This window comes from Rhyacophila brunnea, unplaced genomic scaffold (genome assembly GCF_057557595.1).
Source record: "Rhyacophila brunnea isolate RB1 unplaced genomic scaffold, BYU_Rbru_1.0 scaffold_11, whole genome shotgun sequence".
NCBI lineage: Eukaryota > Metazoa > Arthropoda > Insecta > Trichoptera > Rhyacophilidae > Rhyacophila > Rhyacophila brunnea.
The window spans coordinates 15878490-15892454 of NW_028232763.1; the positions used below are offsets into that span (position 1 = coordinate 15878490).

The 13965-nt window shown below is 30.9% G+C and overlaps 1 protein-coding gene across 1 annotated transcript in view; it reads right to left on the reverse strand.

Annotated features, from left to right (window-relative positions):
* The window catches only part of LOC147078417 (ATP-binding cassette sub-family G member 4), a 53210-nt gene that overhangs the window by 23661 nt on the left and 15584 nt on the right, over positions 1–13965 (reverse strand). Inside the window, exon 3 of the mRNA XM_085959331.1 lies at positions 1455–1625. Coding sequence (XP_085815457.1) covers positions 1455–1625 — 171 coding nt within the window. The remainder of the gene's footprint in view (positions 1–1454; positions 1626–13965) is intronic.

Here is a 13965-nt window from a genome sequence, read left to right on the forward strand (position 1 = left end):
TTAAAATGTATTGCGTTTAGCTGTAAGGAGAGTGTTATATTTTAATCGTTTCTTATTGTTTTTACTTACCATTCAGTTAATAATATTATGTCGGTACTTTTATAACTAACTAATTACTTTTTAAAATTTAATTATATGCCATGTTATGTATATGGGTCCATTATCTGTGACTGAGACCCATATAGAATTTTCTACAAGCGTATTTTGGAGTGCGTCCAAAAGAAATTTCTTCGTAGGCTAATTCTGCTCTTAAGGCATTTTTACATGCTCTCACGATGGATGGTTTTCAATCCTGATGTCCGGAGTATTTTGAATATTTATATGCACGTACCAATTACCTACGTGGTCATAGCCATGACATCTTCTGAATTAGATCTTGTTATCTTGTGACAGGTATCAGGCATTAGCGAGAGTTGCAAGACTAACCAATGCGTTCCCCAGGGACAGATATTTTCAGTTATATGCTATATATTTTGTTTTGAAATTTTATTTTGTTGTTTAACACGATTCATGTTTTTTTCTTCTCTCTTCTGGTTGTAATGTTTACATTATATTTTTATTTAAAATTCTTGATAAAAACTAGTTTTTTACAGTTAAATTTCATGTTGTGAACTAAATTCTAAATTCTAATTTGTTAAATAAATAAATGAAAAATCATATACTTTAATTTTACTTAATCGGTCTTGGTTGGATAAATATACGAAGCTAGGTAATGGTTATTTAATGACTATGCATTTTTGGAAGCAGTCGTTAAAGTGTTGTTAATAGCCTAAGGTTGTATATTCGATAGCCCACACCAACGACATGATACAATATCATAAATACGTATAAGTACCATATTGGTCTTTGACAGTTTATCGATATTACGTATGTTTGATTCGGTACTATAAAATTGTAACATAACATATAAGTATTACGAAGAAATATGAGTTGGTACGGCAGATAGAAACTAGTAAATGGCTACCGTTTCTATTAATTATTAGATTCAGAGACCCATGTATACATAATATTTTTTTGATTCATATATCTGTTGCAAAATCTCAATAATTTGCAAAAAAAATATTTGGTGAAATTAGTAACTTTTTATAATAAAAATATTAAAAATAAATTTTCGCTCCCATGCAGAACTTACTGACTTACGAGGAACGGTCATTTGACATACACTCACCCCATTAGGTCCTAGATATAAATCAAATACACCGTGCCCAAGGCTTTAAGACAGGTACTATGCTATCTTTATACCATCTTCATAATTAAAATATTTCGACCATAAATGTGTATAAAAATTTCGGTTCATATAAAAGCTGCCATGATTTTTGTTGATTTCGTAGCAATTCACGCTATATAAGGTTGTAAAATTATCATATTTTTAATATGCGTCTACATATTAATAATAAGTCATTTTTAATAGGTATTTGGGAAAATTAAATAAACTATGTATTTATATAACTCACTTAAATTCCTGCCTCGTCCATTGACGTAAACTGCTCCCTCTACTCCAGAAATGCGATATCCTGAAAGGACATCCAGCAATGTCGATTTTCCTGCTCCAGACGGACCCATAATGGCGATCAACTGTCCGGGAAGGAATCGGCCATTTACTTGCTGAAGTATAGTCTTTTGTCCTGAAAAATAAAAATAATAACATATTAGATATATTTAGTAAAGAAGGGTATTAGAAACTAGAGTGCTATCAGGAAGGTTATATTGTTAGCAAAACCATAGTAGATAGTACACATAAACACAGGTTGATCTTAAGCAAATGTTTATCCGCTAAATAGAGCACATTTCCGTCATAAGTGTCTCCAACATTTGCAAGTCATTCGATAAAAAAAACATTCTTTTCTAGTAGGCAGTCCATAGCGTGGTCGAAGTATTATATTTTGCTATGCGGACTTTTATATTCATTTCGTAGTATAATAATTATATGTTGGAATTTCTTAATTAATCTAGGATATTTTTTAAATGACACATAAAGGCAGATATCCACAAACGATTGAACGTTTCCTTAGTGGTAATTCGTGATATAAAACTATGTGTAATAATCTAATACTAAGATATTTTGGAAATCGCACTAAATCTCATTTAAATGAGATTTTATTAATATTTTTACATATACACTTCGATCTGTGCGCTACCGAATTATCTACCGATTGAATTGTATACACTTCACAATTTTTCCATGATTTTACAGGTACGTGACGTTTATATCCGATATTTCCTTACATACCGTAACTTACATACGTTCGCCATATTTACTGGTTTCTTATTAAGGTATGGTCCCAATATTTAAGCTCGATTTGATATAAATAAAAGGATTTCAAGTTATACACATTTATATTTTTATAAAAATTGATGTTTTTTTAAATAAATATAAAAAATATTAAAACTACGAATTAGTCAAAAATCTGTATGAAAAAAAAATTGAAAACTTAATAAACTAAACTTTAATAATAAATATTCACATTTTTTTTACAATTGTATGTTTATCTTTGACTTAAAATAAAAAATATCTTTTTAATGTTTTCAGATACATATTTATTAATTACTACAGTTGAAATTGTAAATTATCAAAAAATGTCTCACATTGCAAGCTTCGTATTTTTCCGCTAGGTGCCTCTGGTATGTAGAACATTCCCCCTTAACTCGAGATAGTTAACTCTCGAAATGCGTCAAAGCATTGAACTTGTGTTATGTTGAAGTAGAGCTACTCGTTTGATTCCAAGATTTGAGATACTACATTCTGCTTATCCAACCCATTTCCGTGAATCGAAAAAGTTTGGAAATGTTACTCATATCATAATAATATTATCATAATGTTTTAATTTTATTAGTTATTGTATATGTTAATTTATATAAATGTTAATTTTGTTAAGTTGAGGCATGGTCTAAAAAGATCGTGGCCAGCCGATGCGCGGATTGTGCAAATGACACGTGCCGAACGAAATATAATTTGTCATATAAATCCAACATGCGTCAATTTAATGTTCTGTTTATTATTCTATTAATAACAATAATAATATATTCATTGACATGTTTTCTTTTTCAAGTAAATGGGTAACATTTTTTAGCCATCTTTACACGATTTAAGAATTAATACCCCATGTCGCCATCACGAAACAAATTGACGTGTTCACAGCTCGACGTTCGCTCTCCGATTGCTAGTGAGTTCAAAATTTCGTCGCACCTATAGTTAAAAATTATTTGCCGGTTCACTGAAGTACCGTCTTAACATGGCACGTGTTTCTTTTACATAACAATAAACAGGAAACACTACATGACTGAAACATGTGTATATTGTAATGTTGTAACACCATTTTATAATATTTAGTTACTGAATACCATGTAATAAATATAATTATATATTACAGATAATTATAGAGCATAATATGGTTTTTAATGTATTCAACATCTTGCTTCCAAATATCAAATTAGCGATCCTCCACGAGTAATGTCATTTTTCTGTCAATAAATCATTAATAAATAACTGGTTTGTGTAGTGTTAATACTACCTCGTTAACTTTATGATCGGTGACCGACTACTTACTACGTGCTCAATAAAAATAATGCAATATTATATAACAGTCAATAGTGCACAATTTTGTAATCAATCATATAACACATTCCGTAAGTTACAAGGAAATATATAAAGATTCGTGATAATTATTTTTTTTTAATTGATGAAAGCATACGTAGGTCCTCATATAATAATTATAATAATGTGAATAACACTAAACTCGTATATGTATATACATATCTGTTTTTTCGCTCTACCTTTGTGTAAAAGTAAGTCATTTTAAGCTATAAAAATCAATGTGAATTACTGTATAAAATATTATTATTCATTTTTCGTTTAAGTACCATACATTAACTCGTGTTATTTTTTCTAATAAAATTCACGGAATGAATACATATGTTTTATCTAAATACAAATGTATTTACCTGAATTTTATGTATTAACACCAGGCCTATCCTACTCTATGAAAATTCCATATAAAAATGCTCTAATTTTTCATAGAAACTCTAAATAATGTCAAAATATCTATAATATAGAATCGTAATGTATTCTGACTTAAAGCAATTGTACACCGTCTCCGCGTTGCTGAGTTGCTGGTAACCTCATTAAATTTCACAAATTTGTATGACCAAAAACTATTTTAATCGAAATTTAATTAGGTTGCCAGTGTGGACACGGCATTATGTGCAAAAATAAAAATATACCTTCCCCGGTTACTTAAAAGCAATCCTTTGTAAAGATATTCTCACCGAGAACAATGACACCATAAGAGTTTATCTCTCCTGTTTAATTGTATAAGTTTGAATGAATAAACGAGTCTGCGAGGACAAATTTTCACTCTTACCTATGTGTATTGATATATTATGCTGTTATATGATGCAATGTTTAATTCGTCTGTGGCCCCTCCTCTACTCTAACTCGGAAATGAAAAAAGTACCATGACGCAGGATTCAGCCGAGAGAAGTTCACAGTATGTATAATATAGCATATACATACTATGCATCTAGCAGGAATATTCAAAATGTACAGTACCTACCTATACATTTTCTGTTGAAATTTTCAACTTGAATTTTCTTCCAAATAGAACATATATATATATATATATACTTATTATTTAGAATACCTACATCAATGGCCTATCTAGCCTAGCATCTGAATAAGGTCAATATCGGTTAGATTAAATTCAATAAATATCTGCAGTAAAGACACCAAAGTGAGGGATAAATCCAAGAAAGGCAAATCAAAAAGGGCAACAAGTGAATGCGGGTCCAATGAAGACAAAGAAATTAAAAAATCTCTTGTTTTACATTTTTATTTTATTCCTGTTGTATTGTAAAAAGAAATAGGTATAATCAAATGATATAAAACACAGAATAAAACGTAGAATTATTTTATAAAATGTTGCATAATTATTTATCATTTGGTCATTAGGCTTAGCATATAGATTGTATTGAAGTAAAAAACTTGTTAACGATTTTATAGACTTTATAGACTTTCAACCCTTCAATTTACATTTACATTTAATTACATCAATACTACTTGTTTACATTTGAAATCAACGATAGGAAAGTACGATTTTTGTTACACCATTATGACGAGAAATTTGCTGGTTCAATGTCCCGAATAGTCCGGTAACGTTAGGAGGGGTTTCGGATATTTTCCTAAATAAAGGACAATCAAATTATTAACTGACTTTCGAGAATGAATAAATAATTATTGAATACGTATTATAATATTATTATGTATTTGTTGTTTATTACTTAGCTATCACTATCACTCGTAAGAACGTGAATAACATTACTTATTATTGTGATAATGATATCAATGTTTATTATTTGTTCCAATGCCGTTTACCTTATAAAATAGATCCAATAAAATAGAAATAGTTTTATATTTATCGTAGGACTGGTTACTCACGTAGGTACGTGTATGTAATACCAGTATTGAATACTCGATATTTAAAGGTTAAAGTCAATACTTGTAAAATATTTTAATCACGAGACTTTGTTCGTCATGATAATATAATGCAATTATCAAAAATATGGAAAATTAATTTATTATTCCATAGATAAGTAAGGATTTTAAAACGTACCTATGTAACCATTGAAGTTAATCCCTCCGAACCAAAACCCGCCCGCACCACACTCGGTCTTAATCGAGCGTATCACGGGACCGTACAGTGGCGATGTGACACATCTATTTCAATTTTGCCTGGGAATGCCCTGGGAGAAAATACCCAAGTCTGAGGTTGTTACGCTCAAAGTGAGCTCTGACTGAGTTTAAAGAAATTACTCTAATGCAAGGTGCCAGGGAGAGAAAAGCACATGGAATTTACGAAAAAGAAAATGAATTGAAGGTAAGTATATATAACAAAGAAAACGAAGCTAAGCATACGGACAGCAAAGATTATGTGAAGAGATCTTCACGCCCGCAGTAAGACGCCGCAAATTGTTTAAATGCAAAATAATTGTCCTTAGTAGCAACCAAGTCGGACGGCCCGTATCATATGAAATCAAATTGCATCACACAGCTACATATATATAATTGTGGTCTGTGTTTACCTCTCAACTGGTTGACCCACCACACCGGGCCCCTCCTAAGTCCAGGCCATGATAATATGTACATTTGTTTTCTTTTCGTTTGTTTTTACCGTCTAGGTACCTATATCCGCCAAATAAACAGTGTTCGATACAGGAGACATTGTCAAATTAATATTATTTAACATGTTAATTATATCTTCCCTAAAACACTAAGCTTCTGAATTTATAAAGTAGATCAATGCAATTATTATTGTCAACATTTCCTTGTTTGCCCACTTATTTAGCTCCAATCTTGAAACTCTGGTAATGAAGTTCAATAAACCCATCTAGTTATGTAATAGCCCACATTATTTTAGTGGACTAGCTATAAAATATACCGCAGTGACCGCAAATTTTATTATTAGTCTGTTATTTATCGAAAATGCAAATATTAGTTTTTCATATTGTCAAATTTTAAAATAATGACATAACTATTATGCTTTGTATTATATTGGATAAAAAGCCGCAGAGTGTTTTCCCTGAAGACTCAATCGTATAGATCTTATTGCAAATAGTACATTATTATAAGAGAGACATATTGTTTTAATCTAACAATAGCATGTGTAAGAAACCAGCTCAAATGGGAAAATTCTTCTTAAAAACAGCAAGAACCACATGGGCATCTCCTGAAGTTTTAAAAATGATATATCATGGAGCTGTGGAGCCAACCTTAACTTACGCGGTACCAGTCTGGAATAAAGCAACTCATAGAAAGTCGATCCAAAAAAGACTGAATTCCGCGCAAAGACCTTTCGCAATATCAATTTGTAAGGGATATCGCACAATATCACTAACGTCAGCACAAGTTCTGGCAGGCATAGTGCCAATAGATATAAAAATACAAGAACTCACAGGGATATACCAAGTTAAAACAAGCCACATACTTCCTCGACACTTACCTACAGACAGAACATACGAAAACAAAATACACTACACACAACTTCCACACCCTGGTATCAGACATCTAGAAAATATAGAACACATAGGAACAGTTGACGAAGACTCTAAAACAAAATACCACATCACAGGATTGGAGATCTACACAGATGGCAGTCTAATCGATGACAAAGTAGGGGCAGCTTTTGTGGCCTACGAAGATGGAACATTAATAACCCCCCGAAAATTTAAGCTCGAAAGCTACTGCACTGTTTTCCAAGCAGAAATATTTCCTATCAAAGAATCTCTCGAGAAGACACTGAAAAGATTAAAGTTCCACAGATACGACTATGTTAACATATTCTCAGATAGCCAATCCAGTCTGGTAGCTCTCCAAAACCCATCATCCACACACCCACTAGTAAGAGACATTTTAACACTATCAACACAGCTTCGAATGATAGGAACAAACCCTAGATTCTTCTGGATAAGAAGTCACACAGGATAGCCGGAAACAAGGAAGCTGATAAATACGCTAAACAAGCGACAACAGATAAAATACCTTAAACCTACACACACTTCCCTCTAAGCTACGCAAAACAAAAACTAAACGAAGACACAATAGAGCTATGGAACCACAGATACACAACATCCGCCACAGGATCAATAACGCAGAAATTTATTCCAAACATAAACTGTGCTATCACTCTTGCCAGGAACTTAAAAATATCACACGAACTCACACAGATACTAACAGGCCACGGAGCGGTGCGAGCTTATCTAAAAAGATTTAAATCGAGGGATGATGACTGTTGTCCATGTGACGGCAACACAATATGTCAAACTGTGTGGCATGTCATCAACGACTGCCCTATACTATAAAGGGAGCGATAGACTCTCAGGACTCGATGTAGACAGCATAATCATGAAATTGACCTCCAAAAGCCTCACGAAGTACTAAGCAATAGAACAACTCAAGAACACTACACAAAATATTTAATCCTGGCCATAAAGAAAATTAAAGATATAAATGGAGGAACCTAATTAGCCCCACATCAATGCAACTAACCCACCCAACCACCTTGTACGAAAAAGCAAGGTCATGGTAATTAATATTTTTAAAAAAATCTAACAATATCTGTCCGGAATTCCTCTCTATAGGAGCATTGTGTGTGGATTTGCTATTTGTTGGTAATAAAAAAATAGTATAAGTAGTGAAAACTAAAAATAGGTATTTGTTTCAATTAAAAAATGGAATAATATATAATATATATAACGTTTATCTTGTCTACTCAAAACGCAATTTTTTTAGATGAAGAATAACTCTATATAGATCATGAAAATTTTGAATAAAAATTTATCAAAAGTCAACATAGAATTATTTACCATTTATCTGCTAAAAAACTTCATTTGTGACCCATTTGTTGTACATTTCGAGAGAAAAATAAAATTTAATTATATCTATAGGTATTCAAGCTATTCGGTACATTTCAATTCAAAATTTTAAAATTAATCATGATTTCATCGATTTAAGAAAATGGACATTAATGACAAATGCTGATTTTCTGTTACCTGCATAAATTTTATTTAAATTACAAATAGTTAACCATATTTATGTACTGAGGAGGTTAATTGCTACAATAAGTTAACGGTCTAAACAAAGCTGTCAAAAAGTGTTATGTTTTAACTGCCCACCTTTTGCCTGTGTTAACTTTTAAAGCTAAATAGTCAGTTTTGACAGTTTAGACGGTTAACTTATTGTAACAATCAACGACCTCAATACATAAATATGAAAACTGATAATATTTATCACTTTAGCCGTCGATAGCCGTCTTGTGTATAGAATAGACCCACTGGTATCATATAATTAATTGTAAGTACACGAATTTTATATATTCATAAAGAAGTGACCTAACTCAATCTGTTGCCATTTATTTCTGCTGTAGTTAGCAACAGAAAAGTCACGAATATAGCTCAATGTCCGATTAAAATAATTAGTTGTACAATGAATAAATTGTTACATAAGAATAATTGTATTAGGTTGAAAACTTTTTTGTTTGTGCGTGCAAGCGAGCCTTGGTAATACTAGTGCATGTCGTAAGTGCTTTGTGATTATGATTTGCGTTGATGTAAAAGACGAAAAAACAGTGGGTGCTCCATACTTAAATACGAATTAATAAAATAGTACCTAATGGTTATCGTAGTGTTTTTATTATTTTTTTAATAAAAAAAATCACGAATTTTACCTGAGATGTACGTCACTAAACTATTAACAGGCTATTTTTTCACTTCCATTATCAATCACCAAGTATTCATTATTTTAGACAGGACGTTTGAACAGTTGTTGTTATTTTAATTGAGGAAAATATTTTATTAATGTAGAATGTTTAATTTATAAAGAATATTGCCTCTACGTCAGTGATTCTAACCTAAACTAACATAACCTAACGTAACATTACCTGCCTGGCAGATATCAAAGCCGACTATAGTCAGGCTGTGTCACTAGTTATTAGTAGTAGGTAGTAGTAGTTTAATAGTTTATTTCGTTCAGATCACTTGACGTATTAACATTTATTTTAATATGAAACAATATACTTAGTTTTTCATATTGTACTCGAAGTATGAGCGATAACTAGCACTGCGATCAAAATATACAGTTTCGTGTCACGGCCTGATTATAATGGGCCATGGACAGACATATTATTATAGTATGTTCGAAAGAGGTAAAAAAACAAATGTCTGACTTACTGGTTCGAAACAAACATTATGGTCTGATACTTCGTAACGGATTTTTGTTTTTTCAATTTTTCAATAATATAATAATAATCACTGAATTATCTAATTAAACTAAACATTCAAAACGCACCATCATATTATTAAAAGGGCACATTTTAATTTTAAGTATTTAATCAATTAAATAACAAATAATGTCACTAAATATCATTTTAAAAAACGCGGTAACATACAAAAATTGAAAACCGAATTGGGATTCAAACTCCCAACTTTCAATGTTCGCGTAAGGAAAGTGGTTTTATCTAAAGCTACCGATTCATCTATGAGCAATAAAAATTAATTGTGAAAACTACATGCGTCAATATAAGGGTAACCACCTTCGTAATTAATTAAGGTAATTCAGTAAGATGATTATAGATGGCGTCCGGTGTTTATTACAAAATATATTAATTACGTCTTTGCACTGGCTTTGCGTTGCTTTGATTAATATATACATATTTATTTATTTATTCAATACGGAATACACCCAATGTTTACGTATTTTAGATTATTCTAATAAAATGCCTACATAATAATATATAATAGTATACCTACCTACTTATATATACGAAGTACACTGTATACCTAAACGAAATTGTTATCTTACAAAATACACAAAAGGGAACCAGGAAATATTTTATATTCATATTGGTTGAAAAACTACATAATTAGCATTAATTAATTGTGGTGTTTATGAATAATTATTTTCAATGCTAAGTAAATAATTTTAAATTATTAGGTGACTTGTATGTACTCTTTTACATATCTTTATTTACAATATAAACAGACACTATGTGTATGTATTAATTAATAGTTAAGAGTTTTTTTCACTGTAAGGGAAAATTAATACTTATTATGAGTTCGGATATATCTTACTATTTATTTTTTAAATCTTTTATGTTGTAATGTATTCATAATATAGGTATAATGCGTAATTGACTATGTAAATAACTTCTGTAAAAATAGACAATGGAATTCATAAAAATAATAATATTTTAAAAAAAAAAGTCGAATAATGAAACAGGATTCAACACCAATTTAATTAAAAGGTAAATCGTGTATGCTTCTAAACGTAGAAAAAAGTACGTTATTTTTTAGATAAATATCTTAAAATAAACAAAATAATTTTTCCTGTTTTGAAAATTATTTTACCAATATGATAATGCATTTTTTAAATCATTCGCTTTCCGAGAAATAAATAATTATTTTAGAAAAACCAGTAAACGATTGAAAGGAGTAAGTAGTTACTTACGACAAAAAAAGTAGGAAAATATTAAATTTTATAATAGAAAATTCATCGCTTAGCTACCTACTAAGAGTAAATAGTTTTAGTAAGCCTAGAAACTTCTTAGTAACATACCATAGTATATATCGGGGGCTACCCAAGTGTTCGCCACAGAATATGCCAATATTTTCACTAAAAATAGGTTTTAAAAACTTGCTGCACCAAGGAGGCTTTGAACAAAAAAGGAACCCCTGATTTGAATCACATAATGTACGTAGCTTTGATACTACTTATATAAAATACGTGCTTACATAGACAATCTAGAAGTGGATATGTTAGTAAAACTGGTGACGGTAACATGTGAGTTGTAGTGTGTGGCATTACTTAAGCTTAATGAAACAATGTTGTAAAGGCATGAATAAAATTCGGATATGTAATATTAAGCCCTATTTAAATGTTGGTAGATTTTATTTTTCAAGCACCCATTCATCTGTATTTATTTGTTTATGAATGTATTAATTGTAGCTATATTAGCAGACACGGAAGGGTAATTCACGAGAATACATTTATTCTGCATGTGATGCATCTCTTAATTAGTAAATAGTTCAATATCTTATATCAGCACCGAAACTCGTTGGTTTACCATGAATTATAATAAAAATATCTAATTTAAATTGACTCTTAATATATGCAAGAGAAATCCAAAAAATACGAGTAGCGCAACGTGGTATGGAAAGGTGCATGTTGAGCATAACGCGTAAATGTCACAAAAGAACTCAATAGATAAGGAAGCAGACAAAAGTACGCGATGTGATAGAGGTCGTTAACCAGATGAAATGACAATGGGCCGGACATGTCGCTCGGCGAGTGGACAACCGCTGGACAAATGCCGTCATACAGTGATACCCAAGGGGCACTAAATACCCACAGGGACGCCATAAAATCCTCACAAAGTTAGGTAGATGTACGTGGCAGCAAAGACTAGGGACCGCGAAGAGCGGAGAGAGAGCTAGAGGAGGCCTTCCAGCATTATTGACTCCGGCTGATGATGATAATGATGACAATAATAAAATTGACTGTATGTTACTTGATAGCATCAAGCAGTTATATTTCACGGTATTCCGTGAAATAAATTTACATCACTATCTGCATAACATAACATAAATTTCTTGCCGGTACCTGAACGCGATAGTCTTGCTTAGTTGGAATCCGAAAAGGTAATTATTTGCTATATAAAGCTACATACAATAATTGTTTGGCAATTACAATGTGTACCTAGTATTTACAAAATTCTGTAAATGAAATTAATAGAATTAATAAAATATAAAAATATAATCTGCAATGTTTTTCTGTGCAACTGAAAAACGGTTTTCGCCTGTTTGCTGTGGGTATACCCAACGACTTAAATTTCGACTCTATTTTGTTATGAAATCTGCTCATATATTATATTCCTCGTGAATGGTTTCAAATTAAAATTGTTATCATAACATAGGTGTCGTCGATTTTATTTTCGAGATAATAGAACATAAACATTGCATTATCATCGTTCTGTTGCGCCCACTAATATTGATATTATAAAAATACTTGTCTTTGAATATTATTATTTCTGGATACTTTTTTCATAATATAATATTAAAGTCGGTTTACAGCAGAACAAGCAGTCCTTGGTCTAGTTTTTTTTAGCATAATACTGATTACAAGGTTGGTGTATATTAAGCTTGCTTATTAAATATTGTTTCTTTTGACATCAAAATCAGTTTATGACAATATTAAAGTTTGATAGTAAATCACCTATTGTTACCTAAACAGTGGGTGTCCAAATGCACCGGTTATTATTTAGTATTTCCGATCATAAGAAGATCATATTATGGACCTCCACAGAGTGGATGTTTGTATTCAGTATGTCAGATTTTTGTTTTCACGAGAAATGTATGCTAGCCACCTGCTCAACCTATTAGGTCCATATTCTGACTCCAAACACGGATTCGCACAGGATTCGAATCTGGTAATCACGTCATTAGGTATAACCTAACGGTAGAAAAACTAAGTGAGAAAAAAACCATACATAAATCCGGATTGCTTAATAAATTTCAGTTATAATTGAATAAGTGAATCATCATTTTTATTCCTTAAGGTTTAGCGCATACGCACCTGACGTTAATACTGATATATGAGTAATGCTTGATGCCCAAGTCAGTGGATCCTTGCTCTGGATCAAACAACATAATAATATGAGTTTTTTCTTTAATTCTCTCCAATCTGCTCCAGAGTGGAGCATTTACAATATGAATAATAAGTATGTTGTCATTTACAAACAAAACATGGTATCTATAAATACGTTATTTTATTCGATAATAAAAACACCTAGTACTTACGAATGTATTAAGTATATGATTTATTATTGAATAAGATTAAGCGGGATATATTTTAATAATAATGGCCAATTATTACTAGTTCATAATATAGTTGTTAGTGTACGTATATATTATTATGTACTTCTATGATATCGTAAAATGTTTATAACGTACCTACCTAACCTGCCTTGGCATTATTTTTATATTACACCCATTGTAATTGCATGGGTATTATGTAAGTGGTAAATTGGTTTGGCTCTTGATCTATCTATCTTGATGAACTAATTATAATTAGTTACAATACATAGTATATTGTATTAATAATAATACATTCAATGCATAACATGTATTTATGGAGGTATATTATACTGTAAAGAAATACTCACGATAATGCATGAATTGAGGAAGAAAAGTATATTCTTTTTTTAATTGTGAGAAAAACAAAGTCGGAAAATTTATGGATTTTCAAAATCTATTGTAATCTACTATTTGTTGACGGTTCAAAACTAGAAAACAATTCCTATTAACTATAGATACATAATATTAATACTTTAACTATAATATACCTTAATATATATATATTTTTTTTAAATACAGTTTTCATGAAAATATCAAGCGTAGAATAAGTTTTTTGTTTTTCAT